Source organism: Aulonocara sp. 'chitande type north' Nkhata Bay, linkage group LG15 (genome assembly GCF_057382095.1).
Source record: "Aulonocara sp. 'chitande type north' Nkhata Bay isolate Kocher_YH1m ecotype deep benthic linkage group LG15, A_spYH_male_GT1.1, whole genome shotgun sequence".
Classification (NCBI taxonomy): Eukaryota; Metazoa; Chordata; class Actinopteri; order Cichliformes; family Cichlidae; genus Aulonocara; species Aulonocara sp. 'chitande type north' Nkhata Bay.
Window position 1 is genome coordinate 30882277 of NC_141358.1, and position 13592 is coordinate 30895868.

Consider the following 13592-nt stretch of genomic DNA (forward strand, 5'->3'; position numbering starts at 1 on the left):
GAGAAAACTTACAGTAAGGATAATCAAGCACCACAATAATGAGTGCACTCTGTCAGTGCGCCCCAGGGTGGCTGTGGCTACATTGTAGCTTGCCATCACCAGTGTGTGAATGTGTGTGTGAATGGGTGGATGACAGGTTGTGTAAAGCGCTTTGGGGTCCTCAGGGACTAGAAAAGCGCTATACAAATACAGGCCATAATATGGAACGTAAATCCATCCTTATCAAATTAGTCATGTTTAGATGGCAACAGCATGAGAAGAAGAAAATGTGACACTGTGTAGCTCAAATACAAATGACAGACTAAAGTCAGCCTATTCTGAATCAGCTTTATTTCCACTGGTGAAGTGGGGGACATGACCCCTCCACATTTTACATTCACCTCTGTAGCTGCCACTAAACCTGAGCAATCACCAAGAGCAAGAGTTCTGGGGTTTTTTTCAAGTCACATTTCTGGGATCTACAGAAGTGGGATTATAGTCTTATATGGATACCACAGATGGGTAGTCTTATTGTGCCAACTTCTATATGCGCAGTAAATAAATATGCTAATATTGGACAATGCTAATTGGACATTTCACTGTTTTTTAATGACTTTAAAGATGCATTATACTGATCATAGAACTGATCACAGACTGTATGTATAAGATGGAGGTAGCATCTGAGTCTGAAAATGGAAAGCCTATACAGAAATCCTTTAAATCTGCATTCTTTGTAATGGCCAGTAGGGGGCAACTGGTTGGTTGTACAAAGAAGTTGATGGGAAAACACTTCTCGGCTGACCTCAGTAAACTCTGAGGTCATAGAATGAGTGAGATGAGATCATGATGAATAATGTGCTCAGTTGCCAGATTCAGGTCTTACTGAATATAATTAAAATGTTAATTAGAATTAAAAGTAAAACTTGTCACTGACACTGTTCTTGGATGAGCCTTGTACAGAGTTTTGCATTTGCCTACTAATGATACTAATGATGATGATGATTCATAATGAAACGTTCACAGAAAATACAACACTGACTGTAAAGCAATATCTACAGGAACAAGTAAGGCTGAAAAAGTTGTTCGCTTAACCAACGTGCATTCAAATACAATTATAATGAATGTGATTTCTGATACTTAGTTCACATTCTCCTAAAAAATGAATGAATGAAAGTTGGAAATGAATAAAATGAACATCCTGCTCCATGTAACTATTAAGATATTAAACATATTTATTAAACCACAGCAGCCTTGTGGCGTTCATTCAAGTAAAACTTTTACCAGCACCAGTTGCAAAGACTCTGGCTGCACTGGAACAACACTCTATGCTATTACTGGGAGTACGGGGTTTAAAAATAGATGCCAGCAATGCAGCATTACCCTTCAACACTCCCCTGGCCAGCTGGCTTATGCAACAGGACTGATCTGAGCTTCCTGTCAGCCTCTCTGGACAAGGTTAAACGTTGTAGCTATCAGACAATCAAACACGTCAACAACCTAATTGATCCACTTTCGTGCTGACACAAGTACCTAAAGGTTGTGTAAGTTTCAAATCAGTCAAGCAGTTTAAATGATGTTTTTTTAAATCTACTTTACCAATTTTAACTCTTCCTCGTTCGGGGCCTTCCCCCATCACCAGGATGTTAGCTGGTTTCTGTGGGAGAAAGAGACAGAACATTACGAGCTGTTGCGTATACTAAAAATCACTCTGTTTTTAACTTGGAAGTACAATAAATGTAAATGGTTCTAACACACAGTTGGACTGATAATACGTTCAGAATACCCGTGGTATTACAGTATCAGTGGTTCCCTTTGCAGAAACATGTTGAGTGGTTATTGACTGTCCTGTTTTTGTAATGAAGCACACAACCACATGACTATGTCAGTGAGCCATTTTCCGGGAGTGCACTTAAGCCAAGTGATCATACACCCAGGAATGGAGTCAAACACGCTCAAGCAGCTGGGTGTGTTCATCTGGTTTCCAGAGAGAAACTGGAACCACACAAGTTCCAAGAAGTAAAAGCTTTGTTAGCCAACCAAGCTGACTGCCGCCACTTATGTGGACACAAGCCATAGCCCAGCACATGCTGTGGCTTTTCAAATCACCCAATTGATATTGGTATTTAAAATCCTATATTAGTTGTTAGGCTGAGTACATTTCACAATAACAGGAGAACAGGTTGAGTTCTTTTTTGTTTTTAGGTCCAAGCCTTAAAAAACATCCTAGACCAACGATGTTAGGTAGTTCAGAAGCATTCATTTAGATGATGTTTAACCACCGTTTAACCACAAATGCTAAATTTTAGAACTGTGAGTCACTCACAAAGAACAAATCATAAACAAATTAAATTAAAATACAATGAACAGGTGAGGAGAACTAAAACACGTGACGTGAAGTTTTTCACAGATATAGTCGTTTGATCCAAAACTGATTAGTCCTTCTCCTGACCACTTTCAAGTGATGAAATAGTGCGAACTGAACAAGAACACTGACTTCCTTTTTTAGATTTATTTTTGCCTTTGTTGATAGGGCAGCACAGAGAGTATTCCATTCAGTTTTATATATATATCTGGCGCCAAATCCCAACAACAGTCACCACAAGGCACCTTATATTGTAAGGTAAAGACCCTACAATGATACAGAGAGAGCCCAGAGAAAGCACTTGGGCAAAAGTGGGAAAAAAGTATTTTTGTAAAGATGTTATTACTAAAGGCTACTAGAGTAGCTTTGCATGATTCACTTCTCGGAATAATCCCTAGTTATCTTATACTGGGCCTTGGTGCAGTCCTTCAGTTCATTCTCTGCTTGAAATAAGCTGATCTAGCCTAACTTTCTTTAAGGCTACACTCACTTTAAGCAACTTACTCACTTGTTGGCAAGTGGGCCTTCTGTGGGAGGCAACAAGTGCCATGTGCCACTGTTGATCATATTAGGGATATCCCCTCTATGATGTCACACAGTGCCAAGCATCTCCCAAACAGAAAATTAGGAGGCTGTTGGCTCACACACATTCAGACGTCAACATGTGAAACTGGTCCACTGTGTAAACAGTATATAGCTGGGATGGGAAATAGGGAAATATTAACCTATTACATTTTCACTTAGTAAATATAACAGTAGTTACTGCAGCACAGCAAACTAGACGCTCAACGTTGACATTTAATTAACAAATTGTTAATTTTATAGTGTTCACTGGATTTTTCTGAGCCTGTTGGCTGACGGCGGTTGCTTACTCCCCCAGCTGAAAATTAGATGGATCAGAGTGAAATTAGGAGGCCCCTAAAGCTGAATGGCCACCAATGCATACAACACCCTTCAGAGTCACAGGATGCATTGCTAAAATGAGTAATTAAAACAGCTTTGAATGCTGTTATCTGTGTTTTCCTCTTCAGAAAGGAATGTGGAGCATGAAGAAGTGTTGGTTCAGGCTTTTGCCACAGGGCTCGCGGCACAGCATCTAGGACGCAACACATGAAGGCCGATGTATTTTTCTCACTGCTCTTCAGACCATTCGCTAACTCAACTTCTTGCATATAATTTGCAGTTGTAAGCACAGTGGTTTTAAGTCTCTGAATTACCAGAGGATATAAAATGCATCGGAAAACCTCTGTACGTTTTTTCAGAGGGCAAATAACATCAGTGGGCCCCTGTTTTTGAAGTTTACCTTGTCGTGCAGTAGGATGCAGTAATGCTTGTTGTCAAACTGTCTCCCTGGGTGTTTGAGTGAATGTGAACCCTCTGGCTTGGCAGACTCAGATCTGACTGGCAAACGTATTTTGTTGCCATAGAAACAGCACTAATAATGAGATCTGCTATTCATGCCCACAACATGACACCCCCACGATCGGCAAACACAAAGACAAGCGTCTCTTCAAAGGCCCGAGGAGTTCAGCCCCTCTTTCAAATTCTAAACAGACCTAAGTGAATTAATATGCCTAGCCTGAATGTACTCTTTTTTCTTTTTTTTACCTCTTGAATGTTCTGTAAAAGACCTGAGTGAGTGCCAGTGCCTTCAAAATGCAAAATGAGCATGCAAAAATGAAGTTTGATGTAAATAAGTTCACGTGTCTAATGGAAGGAAAAGCTGAAAAGTAGAAACATGAGTGCAAGAGGGACTGTTTCAAAGAGCAGCAGACCACAGTGATATAAGGAGATGTAATAAATTGATTGAAATATGCACCAAAGTTAGTGAAGCATGCACCAAATTCCTTTTCACACCCCCCATATTAAGATTTCCCTTCAAATGCAGCCAGTGAAATTAATCAGTTCCATTTGGACAGTTTCATAAATGGATCGGGAGCCAGGGGAAAATAAACACTCTCCGCCCCACAGAGGATCTGTAAACCCAGTCCTTAGGGACGTGGCCCTCTTTTACAAAATCATTTACATCTTTGTATCAAAAAGTAGGCCACTTCAGGAGCCAAACTTACACACTTACGTAACAGAGTGGGCAAGCTGATAAACAAGCTGAAGCGAAAGGTGACAGCCTACAGGACTCATCAACGACCAACTGTCCAGATAATGAAGCCCCTTTGAGCTATTAGTGCAGTATGCAGTAGTATTAAAGCATGCTTCATCCTTTCACGCAGCCAGTTGGTTGGTTCAACTCTCGTTCTGCTTTTCCTCAAGTAGCTGCTGTTTGTTTACAGTGTGTGGAGTGAGAGTACTCAACCCCTAGGAGCAGTGCTTGGCAACAGCGGGGAGGAAGAAGTCTCATTTAGCCAGAAGGGACCTCTGTCACAACCAGGGTTAGGGAGCACCAGGCAACCGTTTCGAATAGTTGTAGGGTGACGCAAAATACAAGGGGGAGGGAAAAAAGCACTGTATTAATACCAATGCTGCTACAATGAGATATTACTCAAGCTGACAAATCACCTGTAAACAGAGTGAATTAATAACACGCAGACTGCTGAAGCAAGGCAGCGATTAAATCTGTCATGAAAATATGAGGAAATTTGTTTGGTGATAAGGCATTAAGGCTGAACTTGGAGAATTCAAGCCTGACTCATGTTATCATTTACATCTAGACCACTGAGATAAGAGGAAATGCACGCCTGTCCAGGAAAACATTCAGGTCATCTAATTTTAAAAAAAGAACTTGACCCTTGAAAGTGAGCTTTATTAACCCCAGTCCAGTAACAACGCAACGTGAAGGGAAACCAGATGATCCGACGAGGATGTTTCTGGGATTTTGATTAAAAGAGGCCTTCAGTATAAAAAAAATTCCAGGAGTAATGTTAAAACTGAAATAAGAAAACACAGCTGAAACTGGGCTACGAACAGAACACTTCATGGTCCGGCTGTACCAAATGTCATATTTAACCAACATTGCTTTAAGTTTTTGTTAAATCCCTGTTGCCACAATTCCTTTCCCCTTATGTCTTATCCTTTCCTCCTCCACTGAGATTGGGACTAAGATGTGAGGACAGGAGTTGAGGATGTACAAGATTAGAAAAAGGGGGTAAAAACAACTAAGAACTACTGGAAACCACAGAGACCAGAACACAGAAAAGGAAATAATTGGTGTAGAGTTCTTAAGCTGAAAGTGCATCTGACCTACAGCAGACATTTGTTTAATCAGTGTGCATTCAACGAATAAATCCTACCAATAGGAATCACCAATCAGACAGTCATGAAGCTCCTGTTTTAAAGAAATATGATCAGAAATTATCTTATGTTTGGATCATTTCCATCATATTTCAATACAGCAGAGCTAATTGCATGCTACTAGCAGCCCAGATATTTTGAAAATTCAGATCTGGCTCTAGTCAAACTCTCTTGCTTTTGGACACTTCTTAAAATCTTAAAAAGGTAAAACAACAATATCTTTCCATTATTAAAGAGTTTCTATATGACACATAAACTGCAGAAATAAGTTAGTTTTAGTGCAAAACACAGATGCTGAGTACAGATTACATTGTTTTACTCGTGTCACTGGATTAAATACCTCTTGGTAATAATAGAAGTAAATAGGTTAATATTAACAATTATAATCTGAATGAGACACCAGATTAGAATTCAACTCATCTATGCAAAACTGAATGAAAACTAAAGCAAACTTCTCAGTGCAAGCACACACGGTTCACTTTCCCACTTTAGACACTGAAAAAAAAATGTGGTTGTGTAGAATTCCACGCCTTGCATGATGAGTTTCTTACAGCCACCCACCCAGTAATATGCATGTAGTATAGCACTGCTGGTTACTATAACAGATGACCTTCAGTAATACCCTAACACACACCACCCCTCTCTTAAGTGATTATTGGTACAGTCCATGGAAATGCATGCCTTTTGCTTTGGCTTGCAGAGTCAGGTTCTTGAATCAGCTATCTGTGCAGAGCGGTGGGCTTGACATCATCTTACATAAGACGGCAAGCACCTCTGATTGGGGGGGGGGGGTGGGGGGTGGACGACGACAGAGGAGTAACTGCAAGAGTAAATGGGGGATGGGCTTTGTGACAGTGCAATGCACAGTACATGGATGCTTTCCAGAGAGTCAGAGCATGCTACACTCAAGCACAAAGACATGCTTATGCAACAGCAGAACTATTGCAGCTGTTAAAGATACAGTGGGCAGGAAAACCATTCCCTGTGTGGCACAATACATGTCTGCTCCTCCCCTCGCATGTATTCACAATACAGCTCATGGGAAGACTTTCACATCTACTTAGACAGCAGTAAGAGGCCTTGGGTAGATTTTTCCATAACGTAGCATCATGTTTGCTACGAGCAGTCTCTCTAATTTCAGTTGTTATTTCTCATGCCCGCGCAGAGACCCGACACAGAGCCAGGCACCTGCACAAAAGACGCTAATCTCACCGATGACAAGAGACAAGAATGAAATTTACGAGTGAGGTTATGTGGCAACAATGGCAGGAAGCCCTGGCAGAGAGACAGCAAAATAACGGCTGCAGCGAAAATAATCGAGGGGCCGGAAATGTTGGTGTGTAGATAAGACTGGTGTGACCTTAAGAGAGCCAAAACATCCACACAGCTACTGTAAGAGAATTCATATTGTGTATATTATGAACTTTGGTGCTTAAGGTTTCCACAAATTTACAAAGTGCTACAAAATAAAAGTCTGTACGAAACATCCTGACACGTTATTTTAAGAGCCTGTCTTTTACTGAAGACATGTTTCAGGCTCACAGAGTCAACATTAATGTTACTACTAACACTTGTGTTTTTCCTACTATGGCAACTGCTGTGAGCAACAGAGACTACTAAAGCCATGCTGGCACACTGTGAGTGCATGATTTGATGGAGGGTTGCTAGTTCACACACACTACAGCACAGCGTATACTCGGCAGCTCTAACTGGTTGTTTCACCTTGTTTTATTTCTTGCTGCAGGCCTAATCAAGGGAACAAATAACGAAAACAATTGTAGTTTGCTGTTCTAACACCTGATTTATGCTTCAGCAGTAAGTCTACGCCATAATCTACAACGTAAGCTGATGTGCACCCTCATCAGGTTGTAGCACAACATTAGGTCGACGCAGCCCGCAGCTATTGTGATTGTCCTGTTCAGCAGTGTCGATTCTTCCTGTGCACTTCCAGCTACTTTTTCACTGCAGTGTTTTAATTTATCAGTAACAGAATAATAATTATCATCTCAGTAAAAGGAATTATAAGGTTATCGGTTCTTAGACTGTCACTACAATCAGCTGTGTCTCCAGCAGGGAAAAAGTGGCACAGTTTACATTACTTTTATTTTTATTACACTATAGAATGAGAGCGCGATGGCAAAGTGGAGACTGCTCCAGGACAGAAACAACTGCTAACACCTTACACCTGCACAGACAGCATGCTAACACTAAGTTAGCCAAGAGCCCAGAGTGGTGTTAAAGCTGAGTAAATGCTGACCCCAGCCCAGCACTGCGATAAAGTGAGCCGTCATTTGTGGCGAAATCAGCCACTGCTGAACTTCAAAGGGTAACAAACTGAAGCCTGTAGCCTCCATTTCTACCTGTTCATGTTTCTAAAATAGAATCACTCTGGTGATCGCTTTAAAGTGCTGGTTTTCATCTTTGCTCTGTGCTGTCGGCTTTGTTTTCATACCTAAATTCTAAGAAAAAAGATCATGAGTCTACTTATATAGGTAGATGAGGTGTTGGTGTGTGGGGCTGTAGCCTGTAGGTTTATATTGTTAAAGAGAGGGAAGAGAAATACCTCCAACATCCACGAAGCATGTAATGATTTGCATGAGTGTAACGTCACTGATATGCTGCTTAGAGATGGGGGCAACTCGCAAAGTGGAGCCAATGAGGATTGATAAGTGATATTGACAATGGAATCGGAATTGCTAAATTCCTATCAATTCCCATCCCTCCTTGTAAGGAGGAATTTAATACTATCGTGTTTTGTATTTTATCTAAATGGTCTGTTTCATAGGATTCACACAAAGAATCCTGAATTTTGTTGGAGTTGTTTGTTGTTGTTTTCTTTTCTTTCTTTTTTTTTTACCCCAGGGTCTTGTTTTTAAGGTGTGATTTATCTGACAACTGAGGCAAAGGCCACTGTATACAACATAACAGCAAATATGGCATGTTTCTGTTGAGTGAAGTGAGGGTGTGCAGGATTAATGCCGGACTAAGCAAACAGATGATGAAGTCAACTAGAGCAGAGGCTATGGATAGCTATAACCCTCAGCAAAGACACTATTCATAGATTTAATCCTGACTGGTAAAAAGGTTGGCCCGAACAAAAAGAAACATCAAAGGAGAAAAAAGCATGAATGAGGACAACAAACAGCTGCTGCAGTGGACAGTTTACAGCTTACATGCTGGGACCTTCTCATCATAGGTGCACATGAGTACGTCAGTGGCCTGTCCACAGTACAAACACATGTGAGGAGCCATAACATGACTGGCTGAGAACACAAACATTTATGGTCTCGTCACTGACGCATTTACAGCATCCAAACTGTAGAAACTTTTATAGATACCTTGTGGATCACCAACAGACTGAAATACCTACTTGATCCGTTCAGGTTTGCATAATGTGCTGTCAAGACACCACATGACTACAAAGGATCGTTTGGGATTACGTAAGAGTTGACAACCGGACATAAAGAAAACGGAACCCATAGACAGATGCTTGAACTGTTTGGGAGCTCTGCCCTTTGACTTCTGAACCTGATTTATCTAAAGCCAAAAGCTTAGCTAACTTTCGCTTAAACAGTGTAATCTCAGTGAGCCAGTCTTACCAGAGCATTATCTGGAAAAAGGACTCAGTGCAGCCCATCTGACGTCAAAGCAGCAATGGCAGTAATCAAATCAAAGTTTCACCACATAATCTGCTGTTTGGTTAATTATACTTTTTCATCCACAAGCAAAAGTGCACATGGTCCTCAGTGGTGAGTGACAGATGCAGGGAGGCAGAGAGAGGCAGGGGAGATGCACTTACAGATGGGCTGTGGGAGTTTGCAGTGCTGAGTCATATGTTGGAAATTGTTCCAGTTCTGCTTTTTCTTTCTTTAACATGTGACAGATCTGTTTTCTCAGAAGGTGCCTGGAGCCACGTTGACTGGTTCTTTTCGGTGGTACTAGCATAACAAAACTGTATCTCCAAACAGACTGTCAGAAATCAGGTAATATACACAGCGACCTCCCTTCAACCAAAGCCCTGTGGGAAAAGCGAGGAGAACAGAGTCTCACAGGAACCACGTGTGTGTTGGAACCAGGTTAAAGGGTAGACGGGAGTCAGAAAGCACTCAGAGTTCAGGTCATTGTGCTTCTTCCAACAAATAAAATCATCATAACACATCACACGAAGACATAACAACGAAAGGCAGTGAAATAACACAGCTCTGCTCGGTGGAATCGTTCCGTGGGAACGAGTTCTGTGAGCAGTAGATATAGTAGAGTGGACAGCCTTCAGATAAGAAGTTCAGATATTTTCTCCCTAAATTTTCATTCCTAACAGTAAGATGGTCACACTATTTTATTTTCATTTCCTAATTGTTATCTAACACCTGTTGCAGGAAGGTTTTACTTCCAGTATCAGTGGATTTTTAGCTTTTCAAACTGCTTAGCTTTAGTAGTTTAAGCAGTTTGAGTTTGTTTTTTTATTTATAAAAATACGTGGTGGTGGTGGGGTTCTTTGTTGTTTCAGATAAAAGAAGGAAGTATGTTATTATATTTAACTTCATACCTAGCGTTTCCTTTCAGTTTCTCAATTTTAATAACCTTGGTTAATCACAATGCCTTTGGAAACATATGTATGGAGTGGGTAAGTGTCTGTAAAGGGAAATGAGAGCACTGAAGCTAATATAGCCACTCACCAGATCCCTGTGGAGCACCCAGTTGGCATGGAGGTAATGGATCCCATCCAGGATCTGATACAAGAGAGACTTCACCATCCCTCGGGGCAGCTGCATAGGCTTCTTATTGGCCTTGGAGGCGCGGTGGAACTTGATGATGTGCTGTGAAGCAAAGAAAGGGTTTGCCTCACTTATGCATGCCTCATCAGATGGAATAAACACAATATCTACAAAACCACCTCCAGTTGTCTCCTTTTCATACTTTCCCCAGAGCACCAAAAATATGAGTGAACAAATAAAACATTTGTAACAATCCAGAGACACTGCGGCTGCTGTTTATACACAATATTAACGGTTTAGGGCACAGTGCTGAATCTTAATGTAAACATCATTAGGTAACCGTTTCTGTAGCACGAGGTTTTCTGTCATTCATTAATCATATGAACAGTTCTTGCTAGAAGTAATGGCGCAGAGACTCACCCACAAGTCGTGTTCGGCGTAGTCAAAGAGGAGCCAGACCTTTCTGTCACTGTGGGACAGGAACACTTTCTGGAGGGCGATCACATTTGGGTGTTTCAGTTCTCGTAACAGCTGGAACACACAGTGGAAAGGTCTGATTAATGTTTGATGTCAGGTTTGTGCATCACATATGCTCATCTGATAACGATGTAACAAGTGGCGAAAAGCACAAAATCAAGAAATAAGAGCTGTCGTGACAGAAAAAAATGTTAACTTTTGCATCTTCAAGAAAACAGCAAAAAGGAGCCGGAGGAATAAAAGTAAAATGGTAGACAAGAACAAAGTGTCGCCTGTCCTCACACACCTTAAATAATCTTGAATTGCCCCCAAAAAAGACAAGGGATGATGGGTAATTACATTATCGTGCCCTTTAGACAGGCCCACGGGGGTGTTTCAGTCAGCGAATAGACTGAATTCAAACATGACTCTCACCTACAGGGTGAATTACTCATTAGTGCATGCTAACATATAGGGCTGAACGATTATGGAAAATAATCTAATTGCGATTTTTTGCCCCAATATTGCGATTGTGATGCGATATGCAATTATTTTTTAAGGTCTTTGTCTTCTGTATTATTAAACAAAGACAAGCAATACATCATATAGTATGGCCAATACTATATTACATTAATTTTAAACTGTTCTTTCCTGGAAGACAGACCTCTGTTATGATGACATGAGGTGATGCATGAATTGATGACTGACATTTTTATTTAACTTCTTCAATCACAACAGTATATTTGAACATACACAATAGTTTATTTTTAGCTTACAAACATCTGAGCATAAAGTGCTGACAAGGAACCCTGGTGTAAACATTAAAATGAAAGTCAGTACAATGTGCAGATTGCAGAAATATACATTAAAAAAAATCAGTGGCTTTACCACACTCAGTTTTTCGACATCTGTGAACTACTAGACAGTCATTCAATTAAAAAATAATATTAAATAAATAAAACTAATAAATAAAAAATACACACATCTTACTGATCTCTGCAGTCAGTAACATTACACATAAAGTGCAAACATAATAGCAATTGTATAAACACACACACAAACACGCCTTTAAAGTTTAAAGGCGTGAAATTGGACGGTCTAGCCTTCTGAATCAGAAGGCTAGTTCTGATTAGCGTCACCGCTGTCTCGGTGGAGTTTAATAAACTCGGCCGTCTGCTTCTTGCTATCTAAAATATAACCAGACACTGGTGTAAATTCTCGACTGTCTCATACTTCTGTTTAATAAGTTTTCTGTTTGACGTTTAGTCAGCTGTGTGAAAACCAAGGAGGAACCCACCTGGGGGATTAATAAAGTTTTATTTTATCTAATCTAATAACTTTAATCTCAGCCAAACCGATTTACTCACGAACAAACAAAACACTGAAAAAAGCCCAACAATAACATTTTTAGGTTGTCTAAGTGACTTATATATCACGTTTAACCCGAGCAGCGAAACTCCGCGGTGATCTGAAAATGATGTGCCGGGAGTTGTGCCGTTCTCGGCCGCATCAGTAATCCTCGAGCTCCCGGCTAGCTGTCGAGCTGGTGGGTAGCAGACGCCTCTGAAAACGTCGAAGCACTTTTGCAAATATGGGATATCTTGATAAACCGAGCAGATATTTGATGTTTACACAACTACTTTCTCGCCTGAAAATATGTTAAAAGTTTATTTTGTGACCCAGAAAGATTAGTATGAGTAATTTTAAAACTTAGCAGCGGCCGCCATTGCTGGAAACTGGAGTTTGGCTGGGCCGCGCTATGAATTCTGGGATATGGTAGTAATTTGGACAGTCTTATAATCGCAGTATAATCGCAGCCTTTGCGGTTAGAAAATTGCACTTGATCATGTCGCGATATTATCGCAAATGCGATATATCGTTCAGCCCTACTAACATAACTGTTTTTGTCATTCACCTCCATCACAAACAGAGAATAAAGTATTCAGATGCACACAGTGGCTGACCTGAAACCAAAAGGTAAATATCAAGGAAATGTACTGGGGAGTAAGACTAAACACTATGAGAACACATTTCCGCCATAAGTAGTTTTTTGTTTTTTGTTTTTTAAATCAAACACCTAAAAGGAGGTACAGCTTCAGCCCTCTAATTCACACTCCAAGAGTAACTAAGGCTGAGGCTAAAATACTTCACGGCTTTCAAACTGGGTCATACACTCACAGGGAAAAGCTCTAATTTCACAGAGAAACCACTAACACAAATCCACAGTTACACTGCTTTCTGAATAGGACTGTACTACTATTACCTTCTTAAGTCATCATATAAAGCATCTTCATTTAAAAAATTGCTATATAAATATATATATTAATATTTATATGGTCATGTGAAAAAGAATGTTGTCACAGGACTACTTGCACATGATTGAACAGCAGAACCATCCTTTACAACATGGACGAATTTAACCCCACTATTCTTTAAAACATTCCTTTAGTTCACTGCAGACTGCACGGTGGTGTTTAACAAGTCCTTTTCACATATCTGCACCTACAGCTTGTAGAATTTCAAAAATGTTTGTTTTGACACTTGCAGTCACAGTTTGTCCCATTTTCTGTTTCAGAGAATTACAAACATTTTAACAAGTTCCACTCACACACACACACACACACACACAGACACACTTGATACAGATTTCTCGAATGTAAAAAGATACAAAACTAATCTTTCATTCGTCTCTAGTTTGTACTGGACGTCTTCACATCACTTCACATGTATTTATATCCTTGTGGGGACATCTCATTTACATCATGCTTTCCCTAGCTGATTACCCTAACCATCAAAAATGAATGCCTAACCTTAAACATTTCCACATCATTCCA

At 40.3% G+C, this 13592-nt stretch overlaps 1 protein-coding gene across 1 annotated transcript in view; it reads right to left on the reverse strand.

The window, feature by feature from the left end:
- The window catches only part of cdk19 (cyclin dependent kinase 19), a 78586-nt gene that overhangs the window by 16146 nt on the left and 48848 nt on the right, over positions 1–13592 (reverse strand). Inside the window, exons 3-5 of the mRNA XM_086262868.1 lie at positions 10723–10833; positions 10264–10404; positions 1576–1633 (exon numbers count right to left, since the gene is read on the reverse strand). Of these exons, the coding sequence (XP_086118994.1) occupies positions 1576–1633; positions 10264–10404; positions 10723–10833 (310 nt within the window). The remainder of the gene's footprint in view (positions 1–1575; positions 1634–10263; positions 10405–10722; positions 10834–13592) is intronic.